This window comes from Lethenteron reissneri, chromosome 61 (assembly GCF_015708825.2).
Source record: "Lethenteron reissneri isolate LAM-NWPU_2019-01 chromosome 61, ASM1570882v1, whole genome shotgun sequence".
Classification (NCBI taxonomy): domain Eukaryota; kingdom Metazoa; phylum Chordata; class Hyperoartia; order Petromyzontiformes; family Petromyzontidae; genus Lethenteron; species Lethenteron reissneri.
In genome coordinates, this window is record NC_083839.1 from 2704447 (window position 1) to 2724501 (window position 20055).

At 51.9% G+C, this 20055-nt stretch overlaps 1 protein-coding gene across 3 annotated transcripts in view; it reads right to left on the minus strand.

Moving 5' to 3' along the window:
* Positions 1 to 20055, minus strand: part of LOC133358327 (116 kDa U5 small nuclear ribonucleoprotein component) — a 47049-nt gene that overhangs the window by 7722 nt on the left and 19272 nt on the right. For all 3 annotated transcript variants that reach the window (XM_061576594.1, XM_061576593.1, XM_061576592.1), the window contains exons 7-23: positions 19489 to 19524; positions 16072 to 16162; positions 15357 to 15439; positions 13679 to 13845; positions 13308 to 13435; positions 12446 to 12509; positions 11290 to 11380; positions 10161 to 10296; positions 9599 to 9726; positions 8961 to 9154; positions 8154 to 8265; positions 7155 to 7295; positions 6115 to 6216; positions 4629 to 4711; positions 4026 to 4112; positions 1939 to 2065; positions 355 to 442 (exon numbers count right to left, since the gene is read on the minus strand). In XM_061576594.1, the coding sequence (XP_061432578.1) occupies positions 355 to 442; positions 1939 to 2065; positions 4026 to 4112; positions 4629 to 4711; positions 6115 to 6216; positions 7155 to 7295; positions 8154 to 8265; positions 8961 to 9154; positions 9599 to 9726; positions 10161 to 10296; positions 11290 to 11380; positions 12446 to 12509; positions 13308 to 13435; positions 13679 to 13845; positions 15357 to 15439; positions 16072 to 16162; positions 19489 to 19524 (1858 nt within the window). The remainder of the gene's footprint in view (positions 1 to 354; positions 443 to 1938; positions 2066 to 4025; positions 4113 to 4628; positions 4712 to 6114; positions 6217 to 7154; positions 7296 to 8153; positions 8266 to 8960; positions 9155 to 9598; positions 9727 to 10160; positions 10297 to 11289; positions 11381 to 12445; positions 12510 to 13307; positions 13436 to 13678; positions 13846 to 15356; positions 15440 to 16071; positions 16163 to 19488; positions 19525 to 20055) is intronic.

Consider the following 20055-nt stretch of genomic DNA (forward strand, 5'->3'; position numbering starts at 1 on the left):
GAGGGTCGCGATTTAAGTCAAAGGATGGACTCCTCCTCTCTAGCAATGCGGCGAATGGTAACGGGTGCAAGCGCAACAAACAAAAACATGAACAAGAAAACATCTTAAAGTGACTAAGTACAAACAGAAAATCCAAGAAAAGACAGCAAAATATTGCAGAAAAAAGCACCGTACACCAACCCTGTGTGCAAAAATCCCAGTGGGATGCAAGTCAAACAACAACAACCATAAGACAACTTAGATTAAGGCCATCAGTCTAACTGATGGGGGGGTGCAGGAGAGGTGCCCGGTGAGGTGGGACGGCTCTCGGCTGGACGGGGCGGAGGAGGATGAGGAGGAGGTGGGTGGACTCACGCTCATCGCACAGTGGGCCCTCGCGAGTGCCCCACTGAAAGCCCTGCACGATGCTGTCCTTCACCGAGCCCAGCAGCGCCTTGTCCACCTGCGCACATGCGGAACCACAGACACAGGTCAAAGGTCAAGATAACCACCCTCGGTTGAAAGCTTTCGTGACCGCACGGATTCATATTCTTGGTTCTTTCGGTAAAGTCACGTAGAAGGGAAATAATACAAATAGAACAACAATATTCTCACATTTCCACTGCAACACAAGCAATCATCATCAGGGGTGAAAACCACAGCAAGAAAATGTTTCGTGTTGAAAATGTTTCTTGCTGTGGTTTTCACACCTGATGATGATTGCTTGTGTTGCAGTTGAAACGTCGCGAGAATTTTATTGTTTTAGTTTATTATTTCCCTTCTACGTGACTTTACCGAAAGAACCAAGAATAGATAACCACCCTCCCCCACTCCCCGCGGTGTGGGGGCAAGTGCTGTTAAGAGAGCAACTGCCAAGGGCGGGGGCACGGCACGCCAAATGGCGGTGTTGGCCGGCACCGCGCCACGGCCGCCTTTGCCTCCCGAGTGGCGACGCTTAAAAACTAATTTCTTTACAACTGCTTTTTGTATTTAGTTCGTTGTCCTTCCCCCGCACCTCCGATTAGCACGGTTGGCGACATACGGTGTGAAATAAGTTCAACATACATACATACATAGACTCACACAGAGACCCAAAGACTCACACAGACCCATAGAGTCACGCTCTGGCCCACAGACCACATCGAGACCCATAGAGACCCATAGACAGATATACATACACACCCCCGTAGAATTCACATGGGTGAACCAACTGTATTGCCATCACGTGCCATGCCCTACAACAACCCACTGTGCGCCACACCTAGGCCAGGTACAGCCCTGCAAGTACGAACACACTCGCGCTGAATGACGGCGTCAATCTGCAGCTGTGTGGGACAGGGTAGTAGAGTATTTGGCTGCTGTAAATTTCCACACGGCGACGAGCCACTTCGTTGAACCATTATTTGTGATAGCCAGGTCGGTTCTGAAAAACAGTTATGTAGATAGCTCAGTGGGCCTTACCTGGTAAAATAAAAATAAAAACTACGGCACTGCATTGCGCCGTTAATCGCCAACCGGCTTTTGGAATACAGCCTGTTTAAACGAATATTCGTAGCAACCTCAGCCCAGGCCTGAACATCATCCAAAACCAAAACCGATGGCTCAATACGGTGGGGGAGGGTTTCGCCACTTCTGCGCCGGTACGCCCCGAGTCACAGAATAAACGCGCGTGTCTTCTTCACGTGCGCATGCGCAAAAGTGGAAATATTCTTAGGTTTTTTCGGTAAAGTCACGTAGGTAAAACATTTAAATTAATAAAAGACGGTGCCACCTGAAGACAGAAGCTTATGTTGCCTCCGAAACGTCGTGATTTTTATTTAACTTTTATTAATTAAAATTTTTTACCTACGTGACCTTACCGAAAAAAACCTAAGAATATGAATCCTTGCAGTCACGAAAGCTTCAAATCTAGAAGTGGAAATGTCGAATTTTGACTCTGAACACAAGCGGACGCAGCACCTCTGAAGGCAGGGTGTCGTCCACCAGGATGTTGGGCCCAGTGGTGTCGGGGCCGAAGGCCCAGATGGACCGGGCGGCGAGCAGATCCCAGTCGTACTTGGTCTGGAAAAACTCTCCGAGCTTCTTCCTGCGAGGGGGGGGGGGGGAAGCCAGGAGGCGACGGTTAATCACCTGCAGGCCTCAAGGTGCACATGGCCTGGCACAAGCGTCGTGGTGACGTCACCGCCACTTAGTGGCGAATGGCGGTTGTTGTTGTTGTGTGTACGCGTGTGTGTGTATATGTCATCAGCCAGTCATCTCAGTCATCTCGATCAGTCGACCCGTGGCACCTGGGTCTGCCCCGTGACCTCCTGCCAGCGGGCGTTCGAAACTTCACGTGGCCTCAAGGTGCACATGGCCTGGCACAAGCGTCGTGGTGACGTCACCGCCACTTAGTGGCGAATGTCGGTTGTTGTGTGTACGCGTGTGTGTATACGTGTGTGTGTGTATACGTGTGTGTGTGTACGTGGCCTCAAGGTGCACATGGCCTGGCACAAGCGTCGTGGTGACGTCACCGCCACTTAGTGGAGAATGTCGGTTGTTGTTGTGTGTACACATGTGTGTATACGTGTGTGTGTATACGTGTGTGTGTACGTGGCCTCAAGGTGCACATGGCCTGGCACAAGCGTCATGGTGACGTCACCACCACTTAGTGGTGAATGGCAGTTGTTGTTGTTGTATACGTGCGTGTGCGTGCGTGTGCAGAGGGCACAGATGGTGCATCGGTCAGTCATCTCAGTCGAGCCATGGCGCCTGGTTCTGTTCCGTGACCTCCTGCCAGCGGCTGTTCGACACTTCACGTGGCCTTAAAGTGCACATAGCCTGGCACAAAGCACTGTGGTGATGTCACCGCCACATCGTGGCGAACAGCAGTTGTTGTTGTTGCACGTGTGCGTGTAGGGAGCGGTAGTGCAGCGGTTAGCGCGCTGCGCTACGAACCCGGTCGACCCGCCGTTCGATTCCCGCTCGCGGCCACCAACAGCAGTAACGCTTATCTGAACCAGTCCTGGGCACTTCTCTAGCTCGACTCAGACTCAAATGAGTAACCAGTGGTGTGGTGTGTAAACATCGCCACTGGGGGAGACATGGTGGCGTTCCCGCTACCGCGGGGGTTAGCACGCACACAGTAAACCCTATCATTTGTGGCCAGGTCGCTACTGAAAAATAAGTTAATACCTCAGTGGGCTTTGGGGCAGGTAAGGTAAAAAAAAATGTTTGTTTTATTGGCATAGATTTTCTTAAAGTGAAAAAAAAGTGAAGCGAGCGAGCATGCGTGCGAGAGAGCGAGAGAGAATTCCACTGCGCGGGTTTCGTGGTCGTACTGCGCGGCTCTCCGATGCGCTTTCTGGTCGTACTAACCGCGCGTCGTTTAGACGATTTGGCTGCCGCTATAAACGGTCACGTGACGATAAGCCACTTCGTCGGGCTATCGTTTGTGGCCAGGTCGCTCCTGAAAAATAACTGATAGCTCCAGTCGGCTTTTACCTGGTAAAATAAATATAATAATTGTTTTTTTACCCTTCTATCTGGCAACAAAACTGACACCTTTTTTACAAGGAGTCATGTTTACATTGACCACAATACCTGCAGTCATAATGCAAACAAAAACACAACTCTGATAATGTATGCACTGTCCTTGAAGTTGATTGGTCCACACCCGAGACAGCTTTCCTTAGAGCCTAGTCTCACATGGGTTGGACCAGATGATGCCAAAAGGCGCATTATGACTGCAGGTATTGTGGTCGATGTAAACATGACTCCTTGTAAAAAAAAGGCGTCAGTTTTGTTGCCAGATAGAAGGGTAAAAAACCAATTATCATATTTTTACTGGCAAATGAGGTTCCAATTGTGTAAAATAAATATAGTTTTGGTTCAATAATTTTTTTTTACGATTTGCTAACCTTTCCTACACTTTATAACGCTCTGACCCCCGTGACCTGACTGGACATCTGTGAAAAAGAGCTTCATAGCTCATCGGATTCCTCCAGCATAAACAAATATTCTGACTTTGATTCTGAAACCCAGACCGCCTTCGGCAAGCGCGTTACCTGTTCCAGGTGATTTGCACCACCTCGTTCTCGATGTCCTCGGCCAAGCCTTTCTCCAGCGGCTCGGCAATCATTGTGATCTTGTTCCTGCGAAAGCAACGATCCACACACGTCAACAAACAACCGGAGTTGCTCCAGATGCTCCTCCGGTTTCCTCCCCACACCTAAAGCACTCATACAGGTAGTAACAACAGTTCCACACTGCCCACCAGGGATTATTTGTCCGTCTGTCTGTCGTGCATAGCCACGCCCTCGATTTGTATTTCTTAGAGCGCTTCGGGCGGGCTCAGCACCACGTGACGCGCCGCCCCACGCAGCTTGCGCCGCGTGACACGGATCGCACGAATGCGCCGTCCAACCAAGTTGCTACCTGCCCCCTCCGAAGGAACGTGTTTAATTGTCCGATAATTACAGCTGAACATATACACAGTGGACCGCAGAGTTTGGGCAATTTGTTGGTGCCGGCTCATCGTCAGGCTGCCGCCTTCCCACTCGCCTGCGGTTCCTAACCCCTTGCGCGCCCGAGTCGTTGCTCTCTCTCTTTCTTCGAGAGCGAACGAATAATACTAAGTTCAGATTATTATTGTTATTTAGGGGACTTACTTCTTGTTGGGAGTCTCAGCAAAGCACTTCAAGGAGGAGGTCTCCACCACGGTCTCACAGAAAGACACGACAGGGTCAGCAACCTGCGGAAGGACGTGGGGACATAACCTTCATCACGCAGCACAGGAGATCTAAAACATTTTTATTTTTATTTAACCAGGTGTAGTACCATAAGAGGGGAGGGGCTGCTGGGGGCTCTGGGACCATAGACAGATAAGCCCTCGGCACCAGGATCCCAGGCACCCCAGACAGTTAAGCCCCTTGGCGCCACCAACGGGGGGGGGGGCTGTATGTGCTCTGTGGGATACCTGGGGGCGCACACAACCCCACCCCTAGTTGGGGACGAGGCATAAAAGGGCAGCTCCCTGGCCGATCGGGGCCAGTCGCAGCTCAAGACCCAAGACCCGCCAGCCAGCCAGCTTAGGACCCTGGACCCCCTCGTCCCGCTTGTCCTTGTAAGGGCCGGGACGCTGTGAGGGCCAGTGGTGGGACTCTGGGACTCCCGGCTCTACGTCCTTGTGAGGGCGAGTTCCGAGGAAGCCAGAGTCCAGACCCGCACCTTGGCTGAGTCGGGTCAGGTAGCCTCCCCGAGGGTAATTGTAGCCGGAGGACCCCAGAGCGTAGCCAGAGTAGTGTATCTAGGCTGTGTACCTAGGCTGTGTACCTAGGCTGTAACAGAGTATCAGGACTGTTGGGAGTGTTGTATTGTAATAAAGAAGTTACCTCTACAAGTGTCTCCGGAACCCATTACACAGGTAAGGCCCACTTCTGAGCTACATAAGCTCCGTGTCAGAAGCTGTCCGTCACAAGCGATAGCTCAACCAAGTGGCTTATCATCGCGTGGAAATTTGAAGCAGCCAAATGCTCTAAACACGTGATGTCGATTCTAAACGTGGAGGGGAAAAAAAGAATCCACACGACCACCGGGAGAACGTGCAAACTCCAAATATACAGCAGCAGGCGTCAGGGTTGGGATCGAACACACGACCTCCTGTATACCGGGCGAGGTAGTTAACATCTCCGAGCCACCGCGATTGGTGCGGGCAACAGACCAGAGGAGATATGAGCTTAAAATTACACGCACACAGTGAAATTTATTGCGTGGAGAACACTTAAACTTGTTAATGCATGGCGATGATCGTGAATGTAACGATTTACCCCCTCACACTGGTCCGATCGCTCTCGGAGCGCCGGGACCAATGGGCTTGGTGCAATCGGTAAAATTATAAAATAAACACTATAAGCCTTTTGCTGATTCAGCTGCACGTTGAATAGACAAGTTATGCCCACAGCAAACTTGAGACCCTGGGTACTTGTCCCAGATTCTGGGGTCTGTTACACCGACAGGAAACAGCTTGAATCCCCCCCCCCACGCCATCGACCGAAGCCTCTGACCCGGCAAAACGCAGCGAAGATTCGGATCCCCGCATCTTAAAGAGGCTTCCGTTCACACAGCCAGCGGTGCGACGGTCGCCAAAGCACAAACCTTGATGTCGATCTCGGAGTACATCTTGCGAAGGTCGTGCATCACGCAGTCCAGGTAGAGCTCCCCCGTGCCCAGGATGATGTGCTCCCCCGATTCCTCCACCTGCGCGCGCGAACGAGCAGAGCTGTCAACTCACGTCGGCACGCGCGATCCCGCTTTTCCACTGGCACATCCGAGTCAAGCCGAGCCGAGCCAGCGCAGGGCGCTCACGGTAACGAGGGAGGGGGCGGGGGGGGAGTGGGTTTTCCACTGGCCACCTACCATGTCCCGAGGGCCAGAACTAGGCCATGATTCAATGGCTTCGCCAGATATTCAAATCTGGCTCAAGGTGGTGGTGTGGGGCCAAGCAGGGCAGGAGGGAGGCTAATGACAGGTTTGTCGCGAGCGACGTCAGGCATCGAGCTGCGGTTCAATGGCTTCGCGAGACAATCGATTCTGACTCGGGGATGGGGCCAAGCAGGGCCAGGAGGCAGGCTACTGACGGGTTCGTCGCGAGCGACGTCACAGCCTGTACGGTGGCGAGGACAAGGCGCGACCGCTTCAGCCGCGCGTCCCCGGTCGTTTATCGCGGGTGACGGCGGTGGCACGGCTCGGCATTCTTCAAGTGGAAAAACAAACCTGGCGCCGACTGAGCTACAACCGGGCTTGGGCTCGGCACGGGCCTGGAGCGGTTCGGTTGTTATGTAGTGGAAAAAGAGATGTGAAAGAAAAACGACAGCTTTACATTTCTAGATTTGAAGCTTTCGTGACTGCAAGGATTCATATTCTTAGGTTTTTTCTGGTAAAGTCACGTAGGTGAAAAAATTAAATGAATAAAAGTAAAATAAAAATAAAATAAAAATCACGACGTTTCGGAGGCAACACAAGCTTCCGTCTTCAGGTGGAACCGTCACAGCACGATAGCTGTATCAAGTGAGAGAAATTCCAAGAACACCATATTTGTATATATACTGGTTGAGGGTGGGAGGAGCTTTACATTTAGCGGAGAATGCCGTTGGAAGAGCAGCAAGCGCCCTCTCCCGCCGAGTGAGGAGGTGTACCTTGGTCGTGAGGACGGGATAACTCTTGTTGACCTTACGCAGGCCGTCCAACATCTTCGGCAGCTCCGACGGGTTCACGGGCTCGACGGCAATCTTGATGACAGACGACGTGTTGAACTTGAGCGGTCGGAAGATCTGGGCCTGTTCGCGCGAGCACAAGGGGGGGAAAGGGATCGTATCCTCACGACCAAAGCCCTTCGCAGACAACCCTCGCCCCCCTTAATTGCAATGGGGGTTCTCGACCTTTGTGGTACGGCCGTGATATGTATGAATGTATTTATGTAGCCAACCGTGAGAATCGGAGGCGCGGGGCGGGCGGGACAACAAACTAAACACAAAAAGCAGGTTCTAAAGAAATGGGTTTTCATTCTAGATTTCAAAGTGCATGGCTCCCAGTGGCTTCCGAACATCGGCCGCAGAAGCGCATCTGAAAGCGGGCGATGCGGTCGTCACCGTCTTTGTTTGATGGCCAGCCTAAAACCACCGCTGCTGCTGCTGCGAGGGATGCCCGGAGCTGGCGCGATGACCAGATCGGCAAGGTGTTGTGGTTCACTCGTGGCAAGCCACTTTGTGTGTGATGAGTGCAGGTGAAACTTTGGTATAGCCCTGTGAGCCATTCGGCTCTTGAATCGGGTGCAACCGCAACAAAGAAAAATACATGAACAAGAAAACATCTTACAGTGACTATGTGACTATGCGCGAAAAGAAAAATCCAGGAAATAACTGCCAGAAAAAAAAGCACCGTACAACAACGCCGTGTGCAAAAATCCCAGTGGGATGCAAGTCAAACAACAACAACAACCACAAGACAACATAGATTAAAGCCATCATTCTAACTCCGTACTACAACAAACAAATATGGCCAAACCAAAAAAAACTTTTCCAAATCACCAAAATAAAGCCATTAAAGCAACCAGCGGTGGAGAAAGAAGAAAGAGAAAGAATATAGCAAAGCTAAATTTCAGAGAGCACTGCGATGAAAACAATGCGGTGGTTCACCTCGTCGGTGCCTGTGGGCTCTGTGATTGTAGCCGTCTTCACAATGGGCTGATCCACGCCTTCGATGAGCACCCAGTTTCCAGCCGGGACTCTGCTCACTTCAATGCGGTACCTGGACACGGCAACCCATGGTCAACATTGCGCGCACAAAGATAAAGGCAAAAGAACCCCCCCCCCCCCCCCGTATAGCCTTCAGAGACTCTTGGGGCAAGTGCTGTTAGCGAGCACCTATGAAGGCCTGCACGGCAGACGAGGGGGTGGGTGGCCAGCACCACGCCTGGCCGAATTTATCTCCCGAGTGCCGATGTTTACACGCCGTACCAGGTACTCATTTGATGCCGAGTTGACCTACGGCAGACCCAGTACTGGCGTTGACCGTAAGCGGGAATCGAACCTGGGTCTTCGGATTCGTAGCCCAGCGCGCTAACCGCTACACTACACCCACACACACCCACCCACACACGAAGATAAATATCCCCCGTGTAGCCTTAAATGAGTATAGGGGCAAGTGCTGTGAGCGAGCACCTATAAAGGCCGAAACGGTACGCGAGGGAGTGGGTGGCCAACACCACGCACGACCGCCTTTGTCTCCCCAGTGGTGACAATGTTTACGCATCGCACCAGGTACTCATTTGAGGTTGAGTCGACCTAGGGGAGGCCCAGGACCGGTTAAGCTAATCGTCACTGGTGTTGGCCGTGAGCGGGAATCGAACTCGGGTTGCCGGGTTCACAGCGCAGCGCGCTAACCCCTACACTACACCCACACAGACACACACCAATTCCCCGCCGCCTCCAGCGCCCACCAACCTCGCCACGGAGATCCAGAGGCGCCCGACGGCGCAGATGCGCGAGTCCTCCTCGTCCTCCAGCGTGTAGTTCTCCCCGAGCACGCGGGCGTCCTGCCCCGCGTGCAGCGTGCCGCCGAGCACACGGCCAAACGCGTGGAAGTGCACGCCGTCCTCCGTGCTGTACATCTTGGTCGTGTGGCACATGAGAGGCCCCTGCCGTCAGGAAGGGAGACACACACACACGAGTGTGTATTTTTAAATTATTTTGCACCATACGTAGCTGACCATGATAATCGGAGGAACGGGGGAAGGACAGCAAACTACACACACAATGAGCAGTTATGAATAAACGAGTTGACGTATCTAAAGAAATGATGAACGTCAAACGCAGGAGGTGAGACGCTTGCGTCTTGAACGACGTTTTATTTCTGAACATCCGCATAACGACGACGACGAGGATGACGAAGATGATGACGACGATGACAATGAAGATGACGACGATGACGACGATGATGACGAAGATGACGACGACGACGACGATGAAGATGACGACGAAGATGACGACGATGAAGATGATGATGACGAAGATGACGACGGTGAAGATGACGACAAAGATGACGACGACAATGACGATGCGTGAAACTCAAGCGCACTCACGTCGGGGTCACAGTCCAGCATGGCGTCGGCCAGCTCCGAGTCCAGGGGGCCCGTGTAGGTGTGCTCAATCTTGGTGCGCGCGCCGGCTTGCGGCGACGGCACGTGCTCCACGCACATGTCCACCAGCCCTGCGCGCACGGTCAACGCGTAACGCCGGCTCACTCGCAACGCCAGCGACGTCCCGTCGCCCCCACACGCGTCTCCGTTTGGTCGGTCGGCGAGCCGCGAGGACGCGGCGTGATTGTGCCAGCTACAGGCATCTCAATTTGTTCAGTCGGTACACAGCGAGCACACGGCGTCACCGCGTCACCGCGGCACCGACGCACACCTCGGCACGTTCACAGAGTGGCACGACAGTCGGTACACCACGAGGACACGGCGTCACCGCGTCACCGACGCGCGCCTCGTTCAGTGCGCGCGACGTCAGCGGCACGGCTCAGGTTCTGCAGTCGAAGAGGTTGTCACGTACCATAGTATGGCCCTGCTGTATAAGGTACCGGTTATTACGTATTTCGTTACACACTGGGGAACAGAGCACGCGGACACTCATCACAAGCGTTACCGGTCATGTCGCCGAAGAAGCGCTTGCAGACGAGGCGCAGGAGGGGGCGGATGTTCATCTTGAGCTCTTCCTTCGTGAGATGCACGCCGAGCTCCTCCAGCGTCCGTGGAAGCAGCACATCCACGTCCCCCACCACCTGGGCAGCATTCGCATCACATTCACTCAATCGTTCGTCGCAACACCGTCAGTGAGGGACCGTTGTGCCAAACGCGTGACCCTCTCGAGACGGCGCCACAGACTCCCTGCCCAGGGGGCCCTCCCCGTTTTTCCCTCCCCATTTAGAATCGACGTGCGTTTTGGAGAATTTGCCCGCTGTACATTTCCACGCGATAAGCCACTTTGTCGAGCTATCGTTTGCGGCCGGGTCGCTTCTGAAAAAATTGAAGCTATATAGCTCAGTGGGGCCTTACCTGGTAAAGATAAAATCGAATAATGCAGCCCATGGCGGCCTGGTCTAAGCGTCTCTAGGACAGCGGTCCCCAACATGCGGCTCCGGAGCAGCACAAGGCTTCATACTCTTAGTTCTTTCGGTAAAGTCACCATGTAGGTAAAAAATTTAATTAAAATTAATAAAAATAAAACAATAAAATCACAACGTTTCGGAGGCAACACAAGTCTCCGTCATCAGGTGGGACCGTCACAGCCAGATTTGCTGCATCAAGGGCTGCGACGGTCCCACCTGATGACGGAGACTTGTGTTGCCTCCGAAACGTCGTGATTTTATTATTTTATTTTTATTAATTTTAATTTCATTTTTACCTACGTGACTTTACCGAAAGAACTAAGAGTATGAATCCTTGCAGTCACGAAAGCTTCAAATCCAGCACAAGGCTCTTTCAGGACCGCTCCGTGACGTTATTTATCAAAGACCATCGTGTCACTTGTATTCACCGCGTGGCTTTAAAAAAAGGCCCTTCTTGTCATTTTGGGCGCAGGGCCCCTGGCTCCAGGGGGCGACGCGTGTGGTCGTGGGGACGCAGACGGTGCACGAGCACTCAGGAGAGCCACCCAGGAGCGCCGCTCTCGCGCGGCCCACTGACTCGGATGGGTTGCACAGAGCGATGGGGAAGACCCTGCGCGCCAGCGGCGGTCGCGGCCGGCCGGGCGAGCGGGCGAGCGGGGCGGGCACCTGCGAGAAGATCTTGTAGACCGGCTCGAGGACGAACTCCACGAAACTGCGCTGAGCGTTGGTGTCCGGCTGCTTCTTGGTGAAGCGCCGCCTGGCACGGGGATCGGCAACGGATCAGTGTCCGCTCGCTCGAAATTTTGACGAGCGGCAAGGGGCATCACAACTGCACGGAACACAGCCTGCGACCAGCATACCACCGAGGACCCCTTTAAAGCCTCAAAGCCAAGAGCCCCTGAAAAGCAATACCTGTCAAATGCAGGGCCCACCACAGAGGTCGCAAACCAGTTTTGATTCCTTACCCGTACCCGGCCGCACCAGGGACACAAACGGGTACCCGATTGCGACCTCTGGGATGAAGCCATGTTGCAAGCGCGGGTGGGTTGATTCTAGGAACTTGAATTGTGAGACGAGACAAGACGTTGGGAAATGAGTGACAAATGGTGACTCACCCGTACCCGGCCGCACCAGGGTCGCAAACGGGTACCCGTACCCGGCCGGGTACGGGTAGCCTGGTATCGGGTAGGGTACGGGTATCGGGTACCCGATTGCGACCTCTGGCCCACCAGCAGAAGTGATGTCTAGCAAGGTGACAGAAGCAAAGATGTCCTTTCTCTGCCAGTTTAAGTTACCAAGCCACACCAACCTCTCCCTCCCCCCCCATTCAAAGTGAGAAACGATGACCAGCAGCCAAGCAGGTGACAGCCACCACAATTCGTTGCGGAGAAACGCCCGTCCCTCTCCTTTCCAAACGATCAGATTCATAACATTTATTTATACTGCAGGAGGAATCCGATGAGCTATGAAGCTCTTTGTTCACAGATGTCCAGTCGGGGCCACGCGGTAAGAACGCTACGAGAACAAACAGTACAAGAACACGATACAAGAAAGGTAAACGGATCACCCAAACACAAACAAATACAACAACTAAACCATCCCCACCCTGCCAGACAATGCCCCCCACTGCGCTATTCACTTATTTTCCAAAAGCGACCTGACCACAGACGATAGCTCAACAAAGTCGCTTATCAATTGGACAGTAATAGCCGCAAAGTAATCGAAAGCAGTGAACAAAGACACTGTTCCCCACCACCCCCCCACCCCCCCCCGTCACCAGCCCTGCACGCTCTGCCGGCTGCACCGTTGACAAAGGACTCACGTCTTGGGGTTGAAGTAAACGTCTCCCCAGAGGCGTCTGGCAAACTCTTGGTAACTGACATCGCCTGTAAAAATCAAACAAGACGGTTTTTAACGGGATGCAAACGCACGACGGGCACCGTGTTGTATTTACAACGGGCCTGCGCGTCACAGGCCCAAAGTTGAGGGCCCCATTGGCAGTGGCACAGACTGTTGGGGAAAGTTCTGTTAACGAGCACCTATGAAGGTCGGCACTGCACACGAGGGGGGGTGGGTGGCCAGCACCACGTCCGACCGCCTTTGTCTCCCCAGCGGCGATGTTTACACACCTCACCGGGTACTCATTTGAGGCCGAGTCGACCTAGGGGAGGCCCAGGACCGGTTCAGATATTTCGTCACAGGCGTTGACCGTGAGTGGGAATCGAACTCGTGGTCGCCGGGTTCGTAGACTCAGCACGCCAACCGCTACCCCCCCACCGCTACGCCACCACACACGCACTCGGCTACATTCGTCAGCAGCAGCGCCTTAAACTTACAGCAGCGTGGCAACAAGGCCACGGACGGACCCCCCCCCCACCCCACCCAACCTTGCGCAAGCAACGTTCGTTTTTTTAACAAAAGCTCACCGTAGACACTATGGGAACCTCATTTGCCAGTAAAAATATGATAATTGGTTTTTTTACCCTTCTATGTGCGCCTTTTGGCGTCATCTGGTCCAACCCATGTGAGACTAGGCTCTAAGGAAAGCTGTCTCGGGTGTGGACCAATCAACTTCAAGGACAGTGCATACATTATCAGAGTTGTGTTTTTTGTTTGCATTATGACTGCAGGTATTGCGGTCTATGCAAACTTGACTCCTTGTAAAAAGGTGTCAGTTTTCTCACCGTAGACGTCGGAGTAGATCTTGGCGAAGGAGCCGAGCGTGAAGCAGACGCTGTACTCCGAGCTGGCGAAGCAGACGTTGCCCAGCAGTGGCGACACCACGAGGCCGTCCTCGCTCTCCGAGTACAAGCTGCGGCGGCGTAAACGCACGGGGTCCAGGTCAACGCGTTGCAACGGGCGCAATGCAGAGAGAGACACGACGAAAGATCGGCGCGCGAGACCGTCCGAGCACACCCGGACCCCTTTCCCGCTCCGTGACGTCTGCAAGTTGCAAGGTGGGTCCTCCGTTCACCTCCGAACCATTTGCTCGGGGCGGGCGGGCGGGCGAGCGAGCGAGCGAGCGGGTTCGACGCGCGCGCACGGCGCTACGAACCTCAACAGGCTGTTGACCTCGTCCACAATGTGTCGCAACTTGAAGTAGGCGTCGGTGGGCGGCAGCTTGAGCTCCAGCACCAGCCGGTCGATCTTGTTGATGCACACGGTGATGGCGAGGCGCTCCTGGACCGCGTGCTTGATCAGCCGCTCGGTGTTGAGCATCACCTGGGGGCGGGCGGGCGGCGGAGCGGTGTTGGCGCGTCTGCTGGCGCTACGAAAGCCGGCGGGGGGGGGGGGGGCCCGAGATCGATTCCCGCTCGCGGCCGCCCCTAGATCGACTCGGCCTCAAATGAGCACCCGGTGCGATGCGTGGTAAACATCGGCACTGGGGAGACAAAGGCGGCCGGGCGCGGTGCCGGCCACCCAGCCCGTCGTGTGCCGTGTCGTCGGCCTTCGTAGGTGCTGCTCGCTAACAGCACTCGCCTCAACAGTCCGTTACAGGCTATACGGGGGATCTTTATCTTTGTGTCGAGACCACGATGGACAAGCCAAACGCTGGGCCGTGTCCACTCCGAAGCGAGCGTTTGCTCGGCTTGCGAGTTGCTTAAAACCGAATCGCTTACATGTGGATGCCCGTGCAACCAGTTGCTCAACACGGTTGCTTGCAGTTCACACGGGGCACCAAGGCGTCAGTGATTTGCTGCTCAAACGAGCACCCAAGGTGGCGCTCATCTTCCATTCACAGGCTGCCATCGGGGCGTTATATACGACATACTTCACCAGCCGTGTTAAAGACTGTGCTGCTGAACCATAATGCCATAGCAGGCGGTATGCACTGAATCAAGTGGGAAAGTAAGGCCTGCTGATGATGCAAACAGTCTGCATCAGCAGCAGGCCATGCTTTCCCACCTGATGACGGACACTTGTGTTGCGCCCGAAACGTCGTCATTTATTTTATTTTTCTACCTACGTGACTTTACCAAAAGAACCAAAGAGTGTGGATTCCTGCAGTCACGAAAGCTTCAAATCAAGATTGAATCAAGTATTGGAGTACTTCTAATCAGTGTGCTGCAGGTACATCCAGAGCTATATGTTAGAGAGGCATCCAAATACTCCGAATGATAATAATCCAAATCGACCGCTTTCTGTAAATGATTGTAAATGTTGTAGTGGGTTTACTCTCCAACACACAAGCGGTGTGCTGAACAAGTAACCAATTGGCATGTTTTGTTTATGTGAAAAAACTTTATTATGTTTTCTTTTTATTATTTTATTATTTCCATTCTACGTGACTTTACCAAAAGAACCAGGAAGATAAACCTTTACTAATTGGTTGTGTCTGGTGGTGGTGGTTCAACGGCAATTTGTATATTTACGTGATCTAACCCCGAAAAACCCCCTCTATTATGGATATTGGTCGCGAAGGACTACGCGTTATGTTAAACTGATGAGGAAAAACGTTATCGCAACAGGAAAATGCGTGCGGGCCTCAAACAAATCGGCGTTGATAAAAGCAGACGAGGCAGAGCGTTGCACGTGCCATTTGGTGGTCACGTGGACAGTGGCACGCAAGGCATGATGGGAGTCGCGCCGCCTTATGACCGTTTGCGAGCATGCCTTTTGTTTTTCACGTTGTCAAGTACTGTTTAATGGCTGGCTAACGTTGCTTCACGAAGGCGAGTTAATTAAACACGCAATAGAATACAGGGTGTGTAACAAAAATAAATGAACCTCACCCCCTCTGCTGCGTCAATGAAGAGCACAACGCCGTCGCACAGCCTGAAGGAGGCCGTGGCTTCGTCGGAGAAATTGACGTGCCCTGAAAGAAGAAAATGCCATCGTCAACTTCAAATCCCACACAACAACAACCGCCATTCGCCACTAAGTGGCGGTGACGTCCCCACGGCGCTTGTGCCAGGCTATGTGCACGTTGAGACCACGTGAAGTGTCGAACGCCCGCTGGCAGGAGAGGTCACGGGGCAGACCCAGGTGCCACGGGTCGACTGACTGAGATAACTGGCCGATGCACCGCCTGTGCCCCATACATTCGCATTGACTTTGAAACGGATCGGCCTACACCAGAGACAGCCTCCCCTTCATAGCCTTGTCTCACCACCAGCGTTAGATGAGAGAACGCCAAAAGGCAAACAGCATAAAGGTTGGAAATATCAAGGTATTACTAGCGTGGATTGAGCAAATATTTGAACATATCCTAACACCTGTAATTGTTGCCGGACAGGATAAAGCCGATTCATTTCTCATCGTTTTGACGAGCAAACTGCCCTTCCGCCAAAAGAAAGTCCCGTAGAAAAACAAAACCGGAACACAAAAAACAACCGCGCACCACACGCGGAATTGAAAAAAGCCATTCACATTTGTAGCGCGCACCGCTGAGTTTCGCGAACCGCGACAACGCGGGCAAGCACAGGCGGCGGTGACCGCATCACTCACCCGGCGTGTCCATGATGTTGAAGAGGAAGGATTTCCCTTTCGAGTCGGGCAGCACCATGGTCACCGGAGTGCTCTTGATGCTCACCCCTCTCTGCGCAGAGAGCGGCACGGCCACGCGAAACACTTCAAACGACTACCCCAATGCGTTGCACCACGACACAGAAAAATCGTCGCCGGCGTCGTCGTCGTCAACATCGGCTATGGGGATCGCCTTTCGCCTTTGTTCTCTGATCTAACACTGGTGCAGACTAGGCCATAAAGAAGTCTGTAACTCTGGCGTAAGCTAATCAGTTTAAAAGGCAACGCGTGTATTATCAGAGAGCATTTCTGCTCGCATGTTTCGCCACAAGTACCTGTGTGGTTCATGCGGGGGGGGGCTTGTCGTCTTGCAATAGGTGTCTGTTTAGTGTGTGAACATTTTAAAACCTATTCTTGGTTCTTCCGGTAAAGTCACGTAGAAGGGAAATAATAAAATAAAACAATAAAATTCTCACGACGTTTCGACTGCAACACAAGCAATCATACTCAGGTGTGAAATCCACAGCAAGAAAATTTGTGGATTTCACACCTGATGATGATTGCTTGTGTTGCAGTCGAAACGTCGTGAGAATTGTATTGTTTTATATTTGTATTATTTTATTTTTTCCCTTCTACGTGACTTTACCGAAAGAACCAATAATATGAATCCCTGCAGTCACGAAAGCTTTAAATCAAAATTTCAAAACCTGTTTTATTGCCAGAAAGGGGTAAAGCCCATTTTTTGATCCTGTCAAAAGGGTCCCATAGAAATAGGACCACGAAGACGGATGATAGCAAGACGCAAACCCAAAGGGGAAACATCTCTCGTCGTCTTTCTAGGCCGTGTCCCAGACTGCCCGACACAAATGTGACGAACTGTGAACAAATTACGGGCGTAGACCAAAGCACCTAATGGCCCGTTCAAAATCGATCGTCACGCTTCCTGATTCGTGACAATCGTGTGGGGTGGTGACGTCACGACCCGGCGGTGGCCGAGTCCCCGCTGCTTGTCACAGGGGCGCCACGGTGGCTAAGAGATGTTAACTACCTCGCCTGGTATACGGGAGGTCGTCGGTTCGATCCCGACCCTGACGCCTGCTGCTGTATATTTGTAGTTTGCGTGTCTCTCTCTCTCATCATTATCACGGTGGCCATGAGATGTTAACTACCTCGCCTGGTATACGGGAGGTCGTCGGTTCGATCCCGACCCTGACGCCTGCTGCTGTATATTTGGAGTTTGCGTGTCTCTCTCTCTCATCATCATCATCACCACGGTGGCTAAGAGATGTTAACTACCTCGCCTGGTATACGGGAGGTCGTCGGTTCGATCCTGACCCTGACGCCTGCTTGTGTATATTTGGAGTTTGCGTGTCTCTCTCTCATCATCATCATCACCACGGTGGCTAAGAGATGTTAACTACCTCGCTTGGTATACGGGAGGTCGTCGGTTCGATCCTGACCCTGACGCCTGCTTGTGTATATTTGGAGTTTGCGTGTCTCTCTCTCATCATCATCATCACCACGGTGGCTAAGAGATGTTAACTACCTCGCCTGGTATACGGGAGGTCGTCGGTTCGATCCCGACCCTGACGCCTGCTGCTGTATATTTGGAGTTTGCGTGTCTCTCTCTCATCATCATCATCACCACGGTGGCTAAGAGATGTTAACTACCTCGCCTGGTATACGGGAGGTCGTCGGTTCGATTCCGACCCCGATGCCTGCTGTATATTTTGAGTTTGAGTGTCTCTTTCTCTCTCTCCCCGTGGTTGCGTGGATTTTTTCTCTGGGTCCTCCGTCATTTCTTCCACGTTTAGAATCAACACCATGCGTTTAGAGTATTTGGCTGCTGCTATAAATTTCCACGTGACGATAAGCCCACTTCGTTGAGCTATCATTTGTGATAGCCAGGCCGCTTCGGAGAAAGAGCTTCATAGCTCAGTGGGCCTTACCTGGTAAAATAAAAAGTCTAGCTTAGTCGCAGAGGTTCGCCATACGAATCGGCCCAGGTTAATACTGGCCGTGCACCAACCATCAAAAACACTAAACAAATACGCTCCGTGCACTTAGCAGAGGACGTTAAAATTGCAGTGGTGTCATTGCAAGAGGGAGCAGGTGATTGTGCAGCGGCGGTGGCGGCATTTTCCAAATTCGAAAAATGAACCCGCAAATCAATAAATTGGGAATCGCTTAGCAGAGGTCGCAAACGGGTTTTGATTTCTTACCCATACCCGGCCGCACCAGGGTCGAAAACGGGTACCCGTACCCGTACCCTACCCGATACCCGGCTACCCGTACCCGGCCGGGTATCGGGTACCCGATTGTGACCTCTGGGATGAAGCTATGTTGCAGGCGCGGGTGGGTTGATTCTAGGAACTTGAATTGTGAGAAGAGACAAGACGTTGGGAAATGAGTGACAAACGGTTACTCACCAGTGACTCACGGCTTACCCGTACCCGGCCGCACCAGGGTCGCAAACGGGTACCCGTACCCATACCCGGCCGGGTACGGGTAGCCGGGTATCGGGTAGGGTACGGGTATCGGGTACCCGGTTGCGACCTCTTGACGCTTAGCAATCGCCAACACCTACTGCTAAACCCTGGCAAGAACCTCTCGAGTTAAATTAACATGCGTAATCAATCATATATATGTGATTGAAAAATATGTTCATTTAGTAATAGGTTTTAACCCTTTAATCTGGCAACAAAACTGACACCTTTATACAAGGGATCATGTTTGCATTAACCACAACACTCTTCTTGGTTCTTTCGGTAAAGTCACGTAGAAGGGAAGTAATAAAATAATAAAAATAAAACATAATAAAACAATTCTCAATTTTATTTTTATTATTTTATTACTTCCCTTCTACGTGACTTTACCGAAAGAACCAAGAAGATGAATCCCTGCAGTCACGAAAGCTTTAAATCGAAATTTAACCACAACACTTGCGGTCAAAATGCAAACAAAAAACACAACTCTGATAATGTATGCACTGTCCTTGAAGTTGATTGGTCCACACCCGAGACAACTTTTCTTAGAGCCCAGTCTCACATGGTGTTGGATCAGATGACGCCAAAAGGCGCACAAATCAAAGACAACGCACCATCAGAGTATTGAGAGCTCGGGGTAAGCATTTACATGATGAGACCTCCTTCAGTTTTGTTGCCAAATAAAAGGGTAAAAACCTATTACTATTCTTTCGCACCGTACGGATCCAACCGTGCTAATCGGAGGTGCGGTGTATGTTGAACTTCTTTTGCACCGCACGTAGTCAACCGTGCTAATCGAAACGCTGGAGGGGGAGACGATAAGATTTGAACCAAAGCTCTGGGTGGTGAAAATCTCCGCGGGGTGTCTGTCGGTGGTTGTGAAAAGGCAATCGGGGGCGTGCGCGATCGTTACCTCTTGCTCCGTGAACAGCGTGTCGGTGTACCGCAGCTGCACGCAAAGACACACGCACACAAACGCGTCAATACAAACCATTTCAACATCGATTAAAGGACTGCAGTTTGACGTGGCACATATAGCCACGTCAACTGACGCACAAATTGCTATGCGGTGTGATGATACTGCCCGAAGGGAAAAAATAAATACACTCTTTTTTTTGCCCCCGGTAAAGTCACGTAGGTAATTTTTTTTTTTTAAATAAAAGAAATGAAAACTAAATTACATCGCGACAATGTAGCGAAAGCACGGTGCGCGTTCGCTACGTTTATGTTATTTATAAAAAAAAAAAATTGCCTACGTGACTTTACCGAAAAATACAAAGAGTATGAATCCTTGCAGTCACGAAAGTTTCAAATCTAAAAAGATTTACGCCTAACGTTTTAAAGATTTTATTTGTTTCACTATTAATAAAACATACGGATGAAAGCAAACTCCACCCTCACGTGCCTCGTATTCCACGACTCCAGCAGAGTGCTGTTGTTTTTACTCAATTCTCTTGTGGACATTTGTTCAGCACCCAAA